This window comes from Manacus vitellinus, unplaced genomic scaffold, assembly GCF_001715985.3.
Source record: "Manacus vitellinus isolate BGI_N305 unplaced genomic scaffold, ASM171598v3 scaffold_6_pilon, whole genome shotgun sequence".
Lineage (NCBI taxonomy): Eukaryota > Metazoa > Chordata > Aves > Passeriformes > Pipridae > Manacus > Manacus vitellinus.
In genome coordinates this window covers 27,096,572-27,113,931 of record NW_021940750.1, presented here as the reverse complement: position 1 = coordinate 27,113,931, position 17,360 = coordinate 27,096,572, and the positions used below count along the sequence as shown (strand labels likewise).

The following is a 17,360-nucleotide window of genomic DNA, read 5'->3' as shown; positions in this document are numbered from 1 at the left end:
AGTGTTATCAGTAAAAATATATTTAACCTAAGCAACAAAGTGCCAACTGGATGTAAATAGAGCAATAGTAAGAGGTAGTAGCAGTTTTGAGCAAATCAGAGGAGTTGGATAAGAATTAGCTCCTAAGTGGGAGCATGTATAATGCAAATGTTATTTCGCAGAGTCAGTTAGGTTGGAAAAGACCTCTGAGATCATCAAGTCCAACTTGACCATGGCACTAAGTGCCACATCCAGTCATTTCTTGAACAACTCCAGGGATGGTGACTCTACCACCTCCCTGGTCAGTCCATTCCAATGTTTAACAACCCATTATGTGAAGAAATTCCTCCTGATGTCCAACCTAAACCTCCTCTGGCACAGACTGAGGCCATTTCCTGTTGTCCTGTTCCTAGTTGCCTGGGAGAAGAGGCCAACACCCACTTGCCTACAACCTCCTTTCAGGCAGTTGTAGAGTGATGAGGTCACTTTCTCAGAATAAGTAAAGACCATGAGAGTGATCCCAAACAGTGTTGGGTGCAGGTGTCCAGGAAACTGCAGAGGAAGGGAAAAAAGGGATTCAAATTTCAGCTTGTCATGGGGAAAGCCAACCACATAAAATGTTGGTTGCACAATTAATCTTTATCTTAAAGTGTTTTCCCATCTCCTGCAGCAGTTTTCTCTATTGCTATAAAGTATTAAAATACTTGAGCAATGCTTTTGTTTGTAGTAAAAGGGTGTTTTCAGAATTACAAGCAAATCACCAAGTTGATTTCTGGTTCATCTATAGGTTTTGGTTTACAGGCTGTGCCATGGCTCCAACACTAAATTGTAGCAGGAGGAAAAATATAGTAAAGAAAGTGGCTTGAATGGCAGACTGGAGCACTGAAAAATAGTCATCAAAACTGAAACTTTTTCTGGAAGTAGAATTGGAAAATATTTAGACTGCACATTGCTCTGTGCTCAAGTAGTGGGTGCCAATAAAAATGAAGGCAAACAGAGGACTGCCTTATTTTTGACAATAGGAGCAGGAACAGATGTGTTTAACAGTTTTCAGCTAACTTAGAGGAGGCTTATTATGAAACTACAAAAATTTGAGGAGTACGGGATTCTAAAGAAAATGAATGAGTCATAACTAGGCTTGCCAGATCTGTCTGGACCCAAATGCAGACTGAATAGCACATTGTCTGCAGAGTGCTCAGGAGGAAGGACCTGCGGAGTGCCACTGCAGGCAAAGGTCTTGCAGGTGGTACCTCTGTCCCTCCTGGGCTCTGGACAGAACAGTGACTGTGGTGTGCTTCCCAGAACCTGCCAAGTAGGCAGGGCTGGGGATTCAGTGAGCCTGCTGCGTTCTGGATGTGATGGTACTGGTACTTTAATAGTCAGATGCTCTGCGGGCAAGCTGAAGTCTGCACTGCCCTGGCCAAATGTGACTAGGCAGTCTAGTTCGTGAAAGAAAAGATTTTCATTTGAAACTAAAATGGAATAGGGAAACATCCGAAATCATTGCAATTGATCAAAACCGGAAGGGCCAACCCTCCAGTTGTGGAGCTATGAAGGAAACTGGTGAGAGGCCACAGTGAGACATAACTGAGCCTGTGACTCACAGGGAGAAGGTTACGTACTCTATCTCAGTGACGCGGTCTTTGTGCTTAGCACCAAGTCCCCGGTTACCCAGGGTACTGATGCATCTGTCTGCTGTCAAAAATGGAGTGCAGAGGAGAGGCAATGGGCTTAACGCTGAGAAAAAAGGAGTTTGACTTACCTTCTTGGGTAATTCCTTCTTTCTTTCCCCCTCCTTAGTCTTCTAAAGGTATCTAAGCAGAATTCCTAATGGTTCCCTCCATGTTCCAGTGCGAAGACCCCTTGGAGTCTCAGCCACACCTCACTCAGCTTCAGTGCCCATTCCATGGTCCCTTTCTGGGGTTACCAAGGGTGGCTACAAAGGCTGTAGCTGAAATTATAAACTTGGAAAGAAATGGCAACTATTGTACACAAATTCCCAAGTTTTGCTGGAAAAAAATCATGTTTGCTATTTACATGTGCCAGTTAGGAGTTGGCTGGAGCCACTTTCAGTGTCATGGAGTGAGTAAATGTAAAACTAAATCTGTGTACCATGAAGCAGAGCTAGTTTTCTGAGATACGTAGTTCTTAAGGATAATCTCATAGAAAATCTATGCCTAAAAGATCAACACTAAGTCTCCTGTGCAGGGCTACTGATTTCCTAATATATTGGATTTAGCATTCTGTATTTTATTAACCATTATATGGAAGACTATAAAATACAGTACTGTATTTGGTACCTTCTGTTCTTCTAGCACTGAGGCAATTTTGCAAGATATTGCCCTTCAGATAAATAATTCAGCTGTTACATACTGTCATATTTAATTCAGTTAACAACAATTTCTAAATGTCAAGTGAGTTCTGACAAATTGTTATTCTTCGTTTTCTTGATTTGTTCTACAGCCTCTCCTGCTGGCACTTCAATTTAGACATCTCCTCCCAAGTAGGGTTTTTTGTTGTTTTTTTCTTCATTCTTTTTCTTTTTTTTTTAATTCCACTACGAAAATCTTGAAGTTTCTCTAGCAAATGCAGATAAAGAACAATCACTTAACCTTCTACAGTGATTTTATCTTTTTTAAGCACTATTTTTATACCTTGTTCATCTGTTGACTTTGCAGACTGCTTGGCAGTTTTCCTGCTCTTGGTGTGTCTGAAAAAGAATTTATTATTAGCTTTTATGCTTCTTATGATTTGTTTCTCAAACTTTCTTGGCCTGAATTTCTGTTTTTCACATTTAACCTGTCAGAGTTTTTGTTCCTTTCTGTTTTCTTTATCTGGCACAACTTCAACTTCTTGAATTTTGCTCTGAAACAGTGGGCAAAATGGGGACTGATTGATTTATCAGGCTCTGGCTTTGGGCTCTGTTAACAGTACAAGTACCTCTGTTGGAAGAAGGGTTCAGTTCCACTGACTTTTCACATGGCTGCTTCAGGTTCTGGTACCTCATGGCAGCCGAACAGAGGGAGCCCTGGGAACAGCCAGGCTCTACAGGGGGAACTCCTGGAACTCCTGCTGTGGCAACCAGTGCAACTCAGAGCACAGGCCAGCAGATTTAAAGAAAAAACAAAAGAAACACTCTGTGTTGTAAACTGCATCCTTTTGCAAGACTTTTTAAGCGCTGCAGCGCACACACAGCAGAACCAGCAAACAGGAGTACATCCCTCTCGTTGGAATTGCTACCTTTAGTACTCTAAATCACTGCCTTACACCAGCCCTTGTTGCTGCAGAGTGAATAATGAGTCTGAAAACAGACTACACACGTCATGTTTACCACCCAGTTTCATAGCCAGTTTATTTCCAAACAACATGGTTAGCTTACAAAAGTAAACAGGTAGTTTGTGAACTGGTGTAACACCTGCTGTGGGAATAAGTAAATTAAGTGTAGTAGTCTTTAAATTGAAGAAAAGTTTATAAATGTCTCCTGGAGTTAGGAAAGCAGTTGAGTAAGCACAAAGCAGTCAGAATTATCCCTTTCCTCATAGGGAAACTTTTTGATACTCCTATATTTGTCTAACATATAACCCTGGAAATCTTAAGATAAGGAAGGGACTAAAAAATGCAAACATCTTCACCAAGTGTCTTATTGGAAAAAGAGACCACAAGTCTTTGCTTACGTGTGCACTATAGGAGTGAAACATGTTTAGAAAGGGAATGGTTTCCACCACTTGAAAAGAGAGAAGCTCTGGAAGAGAGGGCTGATGTCAAATTTTTTCTGCTCTGGATTCATCAGCAGGGTTCTGGCAGATGCCCTTACAAAAATAGTACACATACTTGTGAACATTCAGACATCCCTGTTGAGAGATGGCATTTACACAGCTTGTTTGGGTTTGTTCAGAACCTGAAGTGTTTTAATGAAAAACACAGAATATGCTTGATGCTACAGAGGGTGATGTTTTGCTCTGGATAAAAACAGAGTGATTGGCCAAAGGAGACTAAAATGGAGAAAGGATGCTCAACTGAATCTGGAAAAAAACCCCAAACAAACAACCAAACCAAAACTAACCCAAATACAAAAGCTATCCAAAATATAAATTCTGTGTGATGGAATTAAAGTAGCTGGGAGATGAGATGCAGGAGCACAGGTGAAGCTGGTGTTTTACTGGCATTCATGCCATACCTGGGTACACTGCCAGGTTAACCAGGAAAGGTGAACCACTGTCTCCAGGCAACTGCTCCGAGGTACCACCTGATGCTGCTGTGCCAGATGTGCCCAGTGTGCACAGTGCTGTGCTTGGGTGGGTAAAGGCCTTGGGAAACTGCAAAAGACACGGAAGTCTCAAGGCATTTAAGCATAAAATAAATCACTCCTGAATATTCCTAAGGGAGGTTTTAGTACATACTTCGAACTGTCTGGTCATAATTGTAGACCAGTGGTTTATGTATCCCCGGCACTCACAAAGACTAAATGTTGGCTTGGTCCAACAGTGAAACAGACTGTAGTCTTGGTCCAGGAGTACTAGGAGTTTTAGGTCTTTATTTATGGAAGGTCATTATTAGCTGAAACTGGCCATAAGGAATTTATACTTGCTATTAAAAGGGGCTGGTAAACATTTTGTCACAAGATTAAAGATCATTGTTTTCAGCCACATTGTCTAGACCATTTGACAAAAATGCGGAGGAGAAAAGGCCACAGCCCCGTTTATGTACATGTCAATCTTATAAAACAAACAAAACCAAACTAAAATATCTGTCTAGTTTCAGGCAAAATATGAACTGCAATAACCAGAGCTGTGCTCAAGGATGAGATTCAAACAGTAAAGCGAGTAAAAGTATGAACAGTGGCCAGGACACTATGTTCTCAGACAGAGGAACCAAGGGGAAGATATAAGTTCTCAAGTATGTTTTTTGTCTTTAGGTAGAGGATAATGTTCCATATACTCTTTACAGGAAAATAGTTTTAAAAGCATAAATATTGGTCATTTAAGGATTGAAAGCTCAAGAAGAACGTTACAGGCTGTTGCAAATTACTAATAATAGGAAGGGACCTGCTGAAAGTTGTCGCATGCACCAAAAATGCTGAGAAAGACACTGTATTTTTCCTGAGAAGGTTATAAAAAGCTTTTAGTTTACTTGCTTATCTTACTTTTATTGGGTTAAAAAAACACTAGACAATACTAAAGCATTCTTTCAAGTATATTGCTCTTTTTTTTTTTGCCTCAAGCATCTTCCTAGACTGTCCTAGAAAGCACTACAGCTAAACCAGTGATCACAAACATCAAACCTGATCTCACTAAAGGTAGTATACCTGAAATAGTTTTGTCCTACAGCAGATGCAGTTCAGTGGGCATAGTTTTAACTGTTTGGGTTTTGGTATGCACCTGCTAGATCTTACTATTCCTCATCTAATGAAACGATTAATATGTTTTCAAATCAATAAAGTCGGATCCTAGTCCTAGCATTGTTACATTTCATAATGGATCCAGTGGTGCCTGGGTTTTCCACTGATAACTTTTATCCTAAAGGAAATTGTGCTGTTAACCATTATCATAGTGACCACAGACCTGTAAAGAGAGCAACAGGTGTAAGATTGTTGGGGTTTAACACCAACTGAAATCAGGACAAAGATGTAGAGTTACATAAGTAGAACAAAGACTTAAAGTGTTGTAGTTGGGCACTATGTGATTCCATCTGCTACAACATTGCAATGATGCTCAGCTCGCTGTTCTTTGGGAGCAGTGCTATCAGTGGTATCATCATCCCAAAGGAACATACACCTCAGATACACAGGTGTCTGAGCAGGAGGGAAGGAAGGGATGCCATGTTGGCTCTTTTTTCCATGGGTATCTCACACAGGTGGTAACTGAGCCCCAAGAAACGGCAGCACAACAGGAACTGTTACACTTTCTCCTTCCTAAAAACAATATTGTGAGTTGCAGATCAACACACCACAGCATCTCAGGGACTGCACATTCCCAGTACATTTTAATTAGCACTAGTGAAGTTTTTACAATTACATACTATGTTAATTTTCACTGTTAATTCTTGCTTGTGTTATGTTTGGCCAGGAAAGGAAAACATGTGTGGGACTGTGCTTTTGAGCTTCTGGCCTGAGCCATCTGGAACAGGTTATCGAATCATTCTGTTATGAGATAGCAATTACAATGCATACACTGAATGATACAGACCTCAACTGATAATCTAAGGTAGTCTGTCTTTGAAAAATTATAGGGAACCCACCCCAAACACCAGGATTTTGCAACTGAGGTTCTTCCCTGGGAGGTGGAAGAAATGAGCCCTTCTCTTTCTCAGGCAGAATTAGGGTTTGAGGCCAAGTTTCCCATAGGCTTGGTGCAATTCATGTGGCAGTAGGGTGAGATGTGTGGATTTCAAACCTCTGCCTGTCATGTGTTATATCAATATGTGATGATATAAAAAGCTTGCTTATTTGACAGTCTCCAAGAACACTTAGATCAATCTCTCAGCCAGGCAAAAGCCCAGCTTGTGAATCCCCTGGACCTTAGATGCTATCAAACTGCAATTGTTCCTGCAAGTGCCCAGAAGTTGTGCTCTGAGTGTTTTACCATTTTCACTGCTAAAAACATTTGATTCCATAAGATTTGGTAGGAGCAAAGTTAATGTTTTTAGCATCTAAGTCTTGGACATGCAGGGTCTTAAAGTGTCAGTTATTGGCAAATTCCTTTAATAAATTTAGGTCTGTATGGCTGGGTAAAAGATGTCTGTGACTTGGCACTTGGATGACTTTGGGCTCACAGACCTGCCACCACACAGATTTGCATATTTGACTCTTGCCATGGTTTGACAGTGTTCTTGAGAATGTTCAGAGAGGGTGGACTTTGAAAAATGACAAGAACATCCAAGAAGGGTGTTCGATAGGTGTAGTTCTGGAGAAATGTAAGAACAATATCAGAATTTGAAAAGGAGATAACGTGTCATAAAAGTTGGAAAGTGATGACTTGTTTTTGTGAGGCAGATTTTCTGTTGAGGAGTGCTGAGTGTAATTAAGTCTTCTTAAGTTCTCTGACCTATTTACAGCTTTTGTCTTAGCATTCAGAATCCATCAGATTATGTTCTCCAGTGCTGAGGGTTCCCGTTCATCAGGTGCTGTGTATTATCTGCAGGAGCATGGCTCTATTCATACATTCAGTCATCTCATCCAAGGAGGGTGGTGTTAAAGCTATACAACACAGTTTATGTGCCCCTTATGATTATATATTACACAATTTTCAAAACTCAAGTCTTAAAAATAATTGGAGATATAGCTTCAGTCTTAACTATGCACAAAGCAAACTTTTAAGAATGTAGTTATTTAACAGAACCCCATTTTATACTGGGGACAGTTCTGCACCTCTTCATGAAGACAAAGAAAATATCAAGCTAATCTAAATAAAATAATGGATTTTATAATGAAGGATAGTTGAGAACATTAAAGTGAGAGTACCACTACACCTGAAATTTAGCTACTATCTTAAGCATAAATGGTGAAGGTGTCAGCACATTGAATTATCCATTTTTATAGGATGAACAAAGGAGGTTTATGTGCCACAAATTCATCCTTTATCCAACTCAATAGCAAAGGGAGTTGTCAGAAGGCTATGGCTGCATCTCATTGTTCTGTGTCTGATGGTAGTTACAGAGAGGTACTGCAGAAACTCTGCTTAGCCATAACTTCAAGTCCTTTTATTTTGGAAAAAAAACAGTCACCATGCTGTAAACCAGCCCAAGTTGTGGTTTGGTACACTTTTTATACTCTGGTTTTTATCCACTCCAGCTGTCAGATGGAGACAGGAAAAATCAAAACATTTGTACAGTATTTCTTCTTAAGGGAGCCCCTTAGGTGGTCAGATCTGGATTCACCCCCTGTCTCCAGGTCTGGATTACCTCTGCCAGTTGGCTGATGAATCAGAACTCTGAGGCAACAATTTGTGAGCAGACTGGTGCTGCACTCATGCAGTGATTCTGGCATGTGTGCAATGATTTTACCACGTGATGGTAGAAAAATTCAGTGGATTAGCAAATGAAGCATCATGATATGAAGCTTTTCATCCACATGGCTGGATGCTCAGAGCATCTGCTTTGCTGTAAAGCTGTTTCTCATGGTTTCAGTACGTCTTCACACACTTAGAATAGAGTAAGCACTGCTGCTCTCAGACCTGTTAGCTCTCCAGATTACTGAGTGTGTTGAGAAACACTGGTCTTGTGGGGCAATAAGAACACTCACTGTCAACACTTTGGCGCAATGAAAATCTACCCTGTCTTTTCTTGCTATCATCTCTTGCCTGCTTTCTGACTCATGACAAAATTCCTCTCACGACGTGCCCAGCAGCTTCTTCAGAAGTCCCTTGTGTGAGTTTTTGCTTTTGGGAAGTTTATTTATAAGTAAATTCATTCTTGTTTATCTGCCAATGAATTAACACTGAATAATTCTGGTAAGAGTTTTAACTTTTAATGCAATGCAAGTGATGCAAACAAGTCACTGAGAAAGAAATGGTCAGAAATGGCACTGAGCCTCTGGTGCTGTCATTTTTGAAAGGTAATTTGTACAATTACAGCCATTTAACATGGTACAGAGCTCTTGGACTTCCCATTGGCTCTAATACAACTTGTGGGACCTCAGCAACCCTGAAGCAGCTCAGTTTTTATATCTCAGGCTGGATGTCCATGTTTGGAGGCTAGTTTTATTAATATCTGTTAGATCAACTATACTTCTCTGTTTCTTAATCTGTTACAGAGAGATGTATGATAATAGTTTCAGGTTTCTTAGAAATAAAGGGTTTTCTCAAATGGCAGACTCAACAGAAAGTCAAAGTAGTTGTTTAATTTCCATGTCTGTATTTAATTTCAGTGTTCATCTTTGGATCTAGCATAATCTTTGCAGCATCTGATTGCTTACCTCTCACATCCCATAAATGTTCTGCTTGACCTACTAAAGCTCTGCCTGTGGCAAAGTTGCAAAACACCTGAAAAAGTACTTTATTTCCTTCCTCTTCAATCATAACTGGAGATCTGCAAGTTATGCTTTTCCTAAGAAATATTTCATATCATAAACTGCTCCCTTAAGCATGGGGTCAGTTTAAAAAGGGCCAGTGTTTGCAGACAAGCCATTTGTTTTCCTTTGAACATTTAATTTGTTTATTCCTGTTTTCAAATAATCCCCAAGCAATATAGTTCCTGTAGCCACGATCATCATGAATTCGAGTTATTCACCTCCCAGAGGGTCAGACCTTTCATCAGTATGCCATTGGCACAGAGCAGTGAGTGTTGCATATTCATTGTCCAGAACACCGGCTAGAGGGCCTCCAAAAAGCCTGACTTTTTTTTTTGTTCTCAGAGCAAGGAAAACAATCCCTTCCCTTCTCCAGTCCCTTGATAAGGGTTTCTGTCCAATAACGGTGCTCTCTGCTCTGAGGCACATTTAACTGTGAAGTTTGCAGTGGGAGAGGCTTTCCTTCAAGCTGTTAGTGTTTTATCCTGGCAGGCTCCTCGAGGTTGTTGTGAGGAGTCTAGCCAGTTGGTGAGCTTTGTAATCTAAACCAGCTGTCCCAGGCTGAGGCCCCCATTTGCATTGTTTAACATACTTAGAAAATGAAGTGTTCATTTTTAACATTCCTCCTCCAATTGGTTTAATGCTGAATTACAGAAGAGAACTAAGCAAAACCAGGTGCTTTCTCTGTATTCTCTCCAGTGTCTGAGGAGGTACAGACGGCTCCCGATCCTCTCCATTACTTGCCATTTCATTCTTTGGACTATAAATGACAGAGGAACTGAAGTGCTAGCAGAGGGTAATGTTTGGAAAAACTTTCTAGTTGTTCATCAGCACAGACTCTGGTTTTTTTCCACCTTTCCCCAACGGTTTTGGACATGCAAGGATTAAGAAGGTAAGTGGTATGCATGAAACTTCTTTGCTTACTGACGGGAAACCTACTTGTGGAAAATAGCTGTGGCAGGGATTCAGTATGCCAATCCACTTGCTAAAGCCATTTGCAAGGGGAAGGGATCTCAGTGGTCAGAGGTGGGGAAAGACAATCTGCCTGTTACTAAAGCTGTGCTGTCTCTGATGAGTTCCTTCTTAATCTGTGCTTACACTGCGCATCCGCGGGAGCGCTGAACTGCGACAGCAAACGATCCCACTGGCTACAGTGATTGATTGAAGCTAATTAGCTACTATTGTAGAAGTTTAAAATAGTTTAAAATATTTTGCCTGCTGGGCAAGCTACTGTGACCAGCTGCATATAGTGTTGAGAGGTCGTGCTGCATGTCTGCTAATAATTCTTGAGGGGATTTGAGATCTAAAGTAACAAGCAAATTGAGATGATGATTGCAGACAGAACAAGAGGCAGTAAGGTCATCCCCCCCACACCAAGAGGAAACTATGTGTCACCTTGTAATAACAGAAACTAAAGACTATCTAAAAACATTTGAGTTTTGTCTGCTGAGTCTTAAAGGGGATTTTTTTAGTGTGCACTGTCCTGCAGCAACGTGCAGCATAGCTCAGTTGCTAGGTGTGTCAGCCTTCAGCTGCAACCTGTTGTACTCCCACCCAGTGCTGTTCTTGCTATATGCAAAGTGAGTATACATTCCTTATAGCACTGCACACTGTAAGATCTCTTCAAAAAATTTGAGGAATCAATAAAGTGCAAGCCTGAATGGATGACATTGTAGTTTGAATGCTTTGCATCGGACTCTAAGGGAAACGCTGCAGAATTTGCCTTTCCTTGTCACTCAAAGCTGCCAACAAGCACAATTTGTCTTCACAGCACTATGAAAAACCATTTTAGGGTTTATGTTTACTTTTCAGAGCTTGTCCCTGTCTTCTCATTTAAAACAAATTTGTTCTAATGTGTCAGTCATTGTTTGTGTGTGGTTTCTGATGCATTTGTAGGTCTTGCTCAACAGCTCAGTTTGCATTGGAAATCAGAGACAGCTCTAAGAGAGAAAGTTGGCAGCTTACTTAGGTAGTAGAACTAAAGCCACCTAAAATATCCCCTGCTTCCTGTACTGGTTTTGTGGGAATATATTGTATACAATTGCCACTCAGAACTACAATCCAAGATAAGCAAGGTGTGGGTCTAATATTATTGAGAAGTTTTATATAAGGCAGCAGGAAAACACTGAAATCCATAGTACTTAGAAAAAAATAACTTCTGACTGTCACTGCATGTTTTTCTATCTGTTAATAAATACTTGGAAGTGGAAGGTTACTTGACCAGAATTTTTATGCTCCAGGTAAGGAACTCCAGGTAAGGAGCTCCAAAAATAACTGTAGAGCTCTGTTGGCAAGGGATCCTCTTCTTTTAGTTGTGGTGGAGAGACCCAGTAGGTCCCACTGGATGTGCAGATGATATAGCTGGGGAAGGGTCCATTGAAGAGAACAGCTTCTAGTAGCTGGTGACCTGGCACAGTGTGTCTACTTCCAGAGCAATGTATTCTCAAGAAGGAGTAAAGGGACAGGATCTGGCCCCACGAAAATGGGTTGATCTCAGATGCAGCCTCCTGGGACGAAATGCGGTTTAGCGGTTACAGCAACTGGCTTGGATTCAGGACCTCCTGCACGACATGTCTGCAGCCCTGCCAACGCACCGCGCTGGGAGCTTAGGCAGGGCCTGTGCTCTGGCTTACCCATCTGTAAAATGTGCACAGTGTGCAGGAAAAACTTCCATATTCCCAAAAGAAAGGTGTCAGAGAGGGGCAAAAATGCTTTATTCAATATTGCACACTTCATCCATTTAACAGCTGCTGCATGGGGTGTCATAAAAATTAGATTAGTCCATAGACATATATAGTCAGATTCCAATCCCAGTTGCATTAAACTGTAGTAAAATTAGTAACTCTGAGATCTGAATCTGGCCCATAATTGTACTACTCCTTCTCCAGAGGCCAAATTCATGTTAGCAGGCTGTGGAATACACTGAAGTATCACTAGAAATGAATTTGTCCATGTGTATTTAATTCTATGTAATAAGCCTGGATATCGGAAGGTTTTCAGTTTATTTTCTATGCACATTACAGGATACTGACTGCTTTCACACTGGCTGTCTGCCTTTCAAGCCCTGGAAAAGCACAGGTGAGAGGTGCACTCAGAGATGTATGTACTGTTTTGTACTGAAGCACTATATGGCATGAAACTTCACTGGCTAGCAGGTGGATAGGAAGCTCTGTGGTCTGGGGTTTACATGAAAAGGAAGTTGTGTGGTCTAAGGGTTTAGAGGGGAGAACTTGGAGCCAGCGGGATTCTGGAGTTGAACATGGATTGAGCTTATTGACTCATCCTTGCCAGCTCAGCAAAATATCCCTGTAGAAACCTGGACCTCACTGAAAACCTGATTCTGCCTCTAGACAGAACAGCAACAGGAAATAAGAAAAGCTATCCCACGAGAGCAGGGACCACTCAGTTCTGTTGTGGGAAACATCCACACTTGGAAAATTCATTCATATAAATAGGAATTTCTGTGAATAGTGGGATCTTATCTTAATGCTGTTTAATTTTAGGCTGTGGTCCTGAATGACTGTATCCTATTTTTTGTTTTCCTTTATGCCTTAAACCATTTCTGTTCAAGAGGCAGGACTTTTGAGGGTGGATGGAAGTAAAGCAGTCCAGTTCTTGAAATAACAGAAGCATTAGTTCTTTGTGGGCTTGGGCTCCGTGTGGACTTTAAATTAGGAAAAACAGTTCCCAAAGGCACATTAAGTTTGGATTTCTAGTTGATAATCCAGATATACTCAGTGTCCAGAGCTGTGTTTCTAAATACCTTTGCCAAAAGTCTCTGAAATGTAGTTGTTTTTGTTCTATTACATTGAAAATTTCCTGCACATGGCATGCTTATTGATATTTTTGTGAACATTGAATCTGTATGGGAAATGCTTTTCATACCCCTGGGGAATTTTTGAGATGTCTTTAAGGGTTTGTTTTTATAATTTAAAAAATATTGTTTTCATTGCAATTTTTATAAAAACATCTTGTAATGTAAATTGATTTTCGAAGTCCAAGCAAAAAGCAACTTGAAACTGAAATGACAGCAATGCATTCTTTCTGAAGATATTGAAACTGGTAATTTCAACAATATTGGAATCTCTTCTAGAATAAAGTTCTACAGATCTGTTGAAACCAGTTCTACAGTAGTTTTGGTGCTTCTGAATCATCATTTATTTTCCAAAAGAAAATAATTTTGTTAAAAACTGTCTCAACTTTTCCAGCTAACCTAGATGTAGTGTATGTGCCACAGCACAAAAAGGAGAACAAAAGAGTAGGTACATTCTTAAAAATGGATGATTATACATTCTCCCATGAGAGTATCTTGGCTTTCCACAACATGATACCAAAACATCTTGGAATGCCAAAATAAGTGAAGGCAGAATTCCTCCATCCTTGTTTGACACTTATAGCAGTGGCTTTGTGTATTCATATATGCAAGTGGTAGGTGCAGTCCAAACAGTGCCGTGTGTTTCACGTCATGTCCTGTCCCTAATGATTCACTTCCACTGACTCACAGCTCTAACCCCTTGTCTCCCATCTAGAACTTACTACTTTTCCTTTCATGAACTGGGTACTTTACTCTTCCACTGATTTCTTCCATAAAGTCCAAAACTAAGTGTCTTTATCATTAAGAAACAAAAGAATCTTGAACACACTCCATCCCTCTGCCCCCTGGTTACTTCAGTGGTTCCTGTTTTTTGGATATCTCTTGCTTACATTCCTTAGTGCAACCTATTTACTGGCAGGATCCTGTGCTTGACCTCTTGCTAAATATCTGGAGGCCCATTCAAAATTTAGGGAGAGCAGGGAATCATTTTAATGAGGTTTGAGACAATCATCACCAGGACTCTCATTGATTTAGAAATGCTGAAGGTCATAGAGGAGATGCTGAAGGCTCAAGGCTGCAGCCCTGATAAAGACCAGCACCACAGAATAGAAAGGAACAAGGCCTTCAGTAACCTTGCATACCTGGAACATGTGTCGTCTAAAGATTTATACTCTAAAAATTACAAGGTTTGGTGTAAAGGAAAAGACTTATTTTTATTAAACTTGTTATGTTTTAACTGTGGTTCCAGATGAGTCAATGGCTAATGTGCTGTGTGCTGAATGGGCTGTCTGGGGAGTTTTAGAACCTGTTAGAGAGGTAGCAAGTACCTTTTAGCTGAACTCCCCTGTTCTGGCAGAAACAAGAGCCCAAACTAGAAGACTGTAACTTCTATGTTAACAACTGGTATGGAGCCCATAACACCTTGCACATTGGGGACCCTTGGGAAGAGGAACAACCTGACACTGTCACCACCTGAGGGAACCCCCTCCTGAGCTAAGGGGCTGGCACATGTGCTGAGGCCTCTGGTTCATGCCTTGCTGACTGTCCTTTGGGAAAGTGACTTTTGATGTACTGTATAGTGCTGAACAATTGTACTAATCATAATAATCCAGATGAGCATTTGACTCTGCAACCCTCTCATTTCACAGTCACTGAGTGTCCTTCTTTCTCTCATTTTAGCAACAATGCACTAATGGGTTTGACCTGGACCGTGCCTCTGGGCAATGCATAGGTAGGACTTTAATTAAATCAATACATTTAAATCTGGGTTTAGAAGTCCTGAATTTATTGAGTTAAAATTGTGGTGCTCTTAGTATGTTTTGTTAAAAAGTTCTTGCTCTGTGTGTTTGTATATATGTATATATAAAAAATATGTGTATATATAAATATGTGAGTATCTTTACATAGCACAAGTATATACTGACCTTTGACATTGTTGAGATACTAACAGGCTGTCAGTGCTACTCAAATAGCAATGATGCATTTTGATAGGAGCTCAGTCTAGTTACCAAAGGACAAGGATTGTTCACCCTCCTTCTCTTTCTCTTTCAAACTCAGGACTTACTGTCTTTGTTGGCAGTTTCCACCTGCAGGCTTGGATAAAGTCTTCCACTGCTTAGCATTGACATTCCAAGTAAATTGAGTTGAGGCAGCATAGGGAAACCAAACCCACACATTGTCCAATAGCATCTTTTTATCAATGGCATTCAGTCTCTAGGGCAGCTTCTTCTACATGCACTAAAGTCACTCAAACACAAAGGGGAAATCCCACAGCAGACTGCTTGCCCTGTCATAACCTATTGCTTCTGTGCCCAGAGAACCAGGTGGATGCTCAGTTTGGCTAAACCAGTTGTATCTTTCTAAATTTGATTCAGCAACAATCTCAATCAAAGCAAGAAAGAGGCCTGAACTGCATCCCCAGATCTGAACATCCCTAACTTTTTCTGTGGGAAGGAGCTTTAAAGTTCCAAATCAGGATCCAAGTTTCACAGCTGGGCAAACCAAACCACCAGTGTTTGAAATCCTGATCTGCATGTTGTGGTTTGGACAGACCCTCTAGCAGGAACAAGCAGTAGCACGCTGCAGCCACATGTAAATCAATATTTAAACCAAACTTCTATGGAATAGCAAAGCAGGCTTTCTCCTCTTCCTCTATCCTCTAATAGTGAAGTAAAATCAGTAGATCACAGGATATATTGAATATATGGGATGTTTCCTGTTTTAGTAGAATGTAACTTCAAAGTGAGACTCCACAAGAAAGGATTAGCTTTTTTGATAGAGAATATAAATTTTTTTTCACAAGGTTTTGAGAAAAATATGTTTACTTTTTTATAGGTTCCATTAAAGAGCAATTTTAACTCTTTTAACTTTTGCAATTTAATTCCAGATGTTGATGAATGTCGGACTATTCCCGAGGCCTGCAGAGGAGATATGGTGTGTGTCAACCAGAACGGTGGCTATTTATGCGTACCCCGAACAAACCCAGTGTATCGATCACCATATCTGAATCCTTATTCAAATATTTATCCACCGCCCCCAGCACCAGGCCCTGTTCCTAACTACCCCACTGTTACAAGACCTCTGATTTGTCGATTTGGCTTCCAGTTGGATGAAAACAACCAGTGTGCTGGTAAGCAGTAGAAATCTTTATTCCATATTTTCATTTATATTAAAGCTTGTCTGATATTGCAGAAGCAATTGTCCTGCAGTTATCCTTTAGTTATTGCAGCAGTCAAGCCCAGTATTTTGAAGTACAGCTAAATTTTTTTTAAAGGATATGAGCTGGATGTTTCATATGGTCATCATTCAATGTGAGTTAAAATATTATTTAGTCCCATTATTTAATCAGGAAAGCCACTTTCATGAGAGAAGTAATGTTTTTATGAGATAAACAACCATCCAGTGGCAGGGGATTTGTCAGTGCATCAAAGGCATCACAGAATATGCTGAGTTGGAAAGGACCCACAAGGATCATTGAGTCCAACCCTTAGCCCTGCACAGGACCATCCTCAAGAGTCACACCATGTGCCTGAGAGTATCATCCAAACGCTTCTTGAACTCTGTCAGCCTTGGTGCTGTGACCACTGCCCTGGGAAGCCTGTTCCAGTGCTCAACCACCCTCTATGCGAAGAACCTCTTTCTAATATCCAACCTAAATCTCCCCTGACACAACTTCAGGCCATTCCCTCAGTCCTGTCACTGGTCACCACAGAGAAGAGATCAGTGTCTGCTCCTCCTCTTCCCCTCACAAGGAAGTTGTAACTGCTGTGAGGTCTCCCCTCAGTCTCCTGCAGGCTGAACACATCAAGTGCCCTTAGCCACTCCTCATATGCCTTCCCCTCAAGGCCCTTCACCATCTTTGTTGCCCTGCTTTGGACACTCTCCAATAGCTTAATATCTTTCTTATATTGTGGCACCCAAAACTGCCCCAATATTCAAGGTGAGGCTACCCCAGTGCAGAGCAGAGTGGGACAATCCCCTCCCTTGACTGGCTGGTGATGCTTTGCCTGATGCCCCCCCAGACACGGTTGGCCCCCCTGGCTGCCAGGGCACTGCTGACTCATATTCAACTTGACATCAACCAGGACCCCCAGGTCCCTTTCTGTGGCACTGCTTTCCAGCATCTCCTTCCCCAGTCTGTACAGACACCCAGGGTTGCCCAATTCCAGGTGCAGAATCTGGCAGTTCCCCTTGTTGAACTTCAAATATTTGGTGATTGCCAAGTCCTGTAATTTGTCGAGGTCTCTCTCCAGGGCCTCCCTGCCTTCGAGGGAGTCAACAGGTTCTCCAAGTTTTGAGTCATCTGCAAACTCACTGAGTGTCCCTTCCAGTCCTGCATCCAAGTCATTTATGAAGATGTTGAAGAGCACAGGGCCCAAGATGGAGCCCTGAAGATCCCCACTAGTGACAGATTGCCAGTCTGATGTTCCCCCATTCACTATTACCCTCTGCGCTTGATCCATGAGCCAATTGCTCACCAACCACATGGTGTGGTTATTCAGCTGTGGGCCAGACATTTTGTCCAGAAGGATATTGTGAAATACGTATCAAAAGGTTTACTGA

At 41.2% G+C, this 17,360-nt stretch overlaps 1 protein-coding gene across 2 annotated transcripts in view; it reads left to right on the top strand.

Moving 5' to 3' along the window:
• The first annotated feature begins 9,428 nt into the window (after positions 1–9,428).
• FBLN5 (fibulin 5) overlaps positions 9,429–17,360 on the top strand; it is a 46,566-nt gene continuing 38,634 nt past the window's right edge. Inside the window, exons 1-4 of one of the 2 annotated variants that reach the window (XM_008933590.3) lie at positions 9,429–9,875; positions 12,007–12,061; positions 14,478–14,529; positions 15,685–15,927. In XM_008933590.3, the coding sequence (XP_008931838.1) occupies positions 9,859–9,875; positions 12,007–12,061; positions 14,478–14,529; positions 15,685–15,927 (367 nt within the window). In that variant the 5' untranslated portion in view covers positions 9,429–9,858. Of the gene's footprint in view, positions 9,876–12,006; positions 12,062–14,477; positions 14,530–15,684; positions 15,928–17,360 lie in introns of those variants that run through there. The other variant, XM_018082252.2, reaches the window with a different exon arrangement.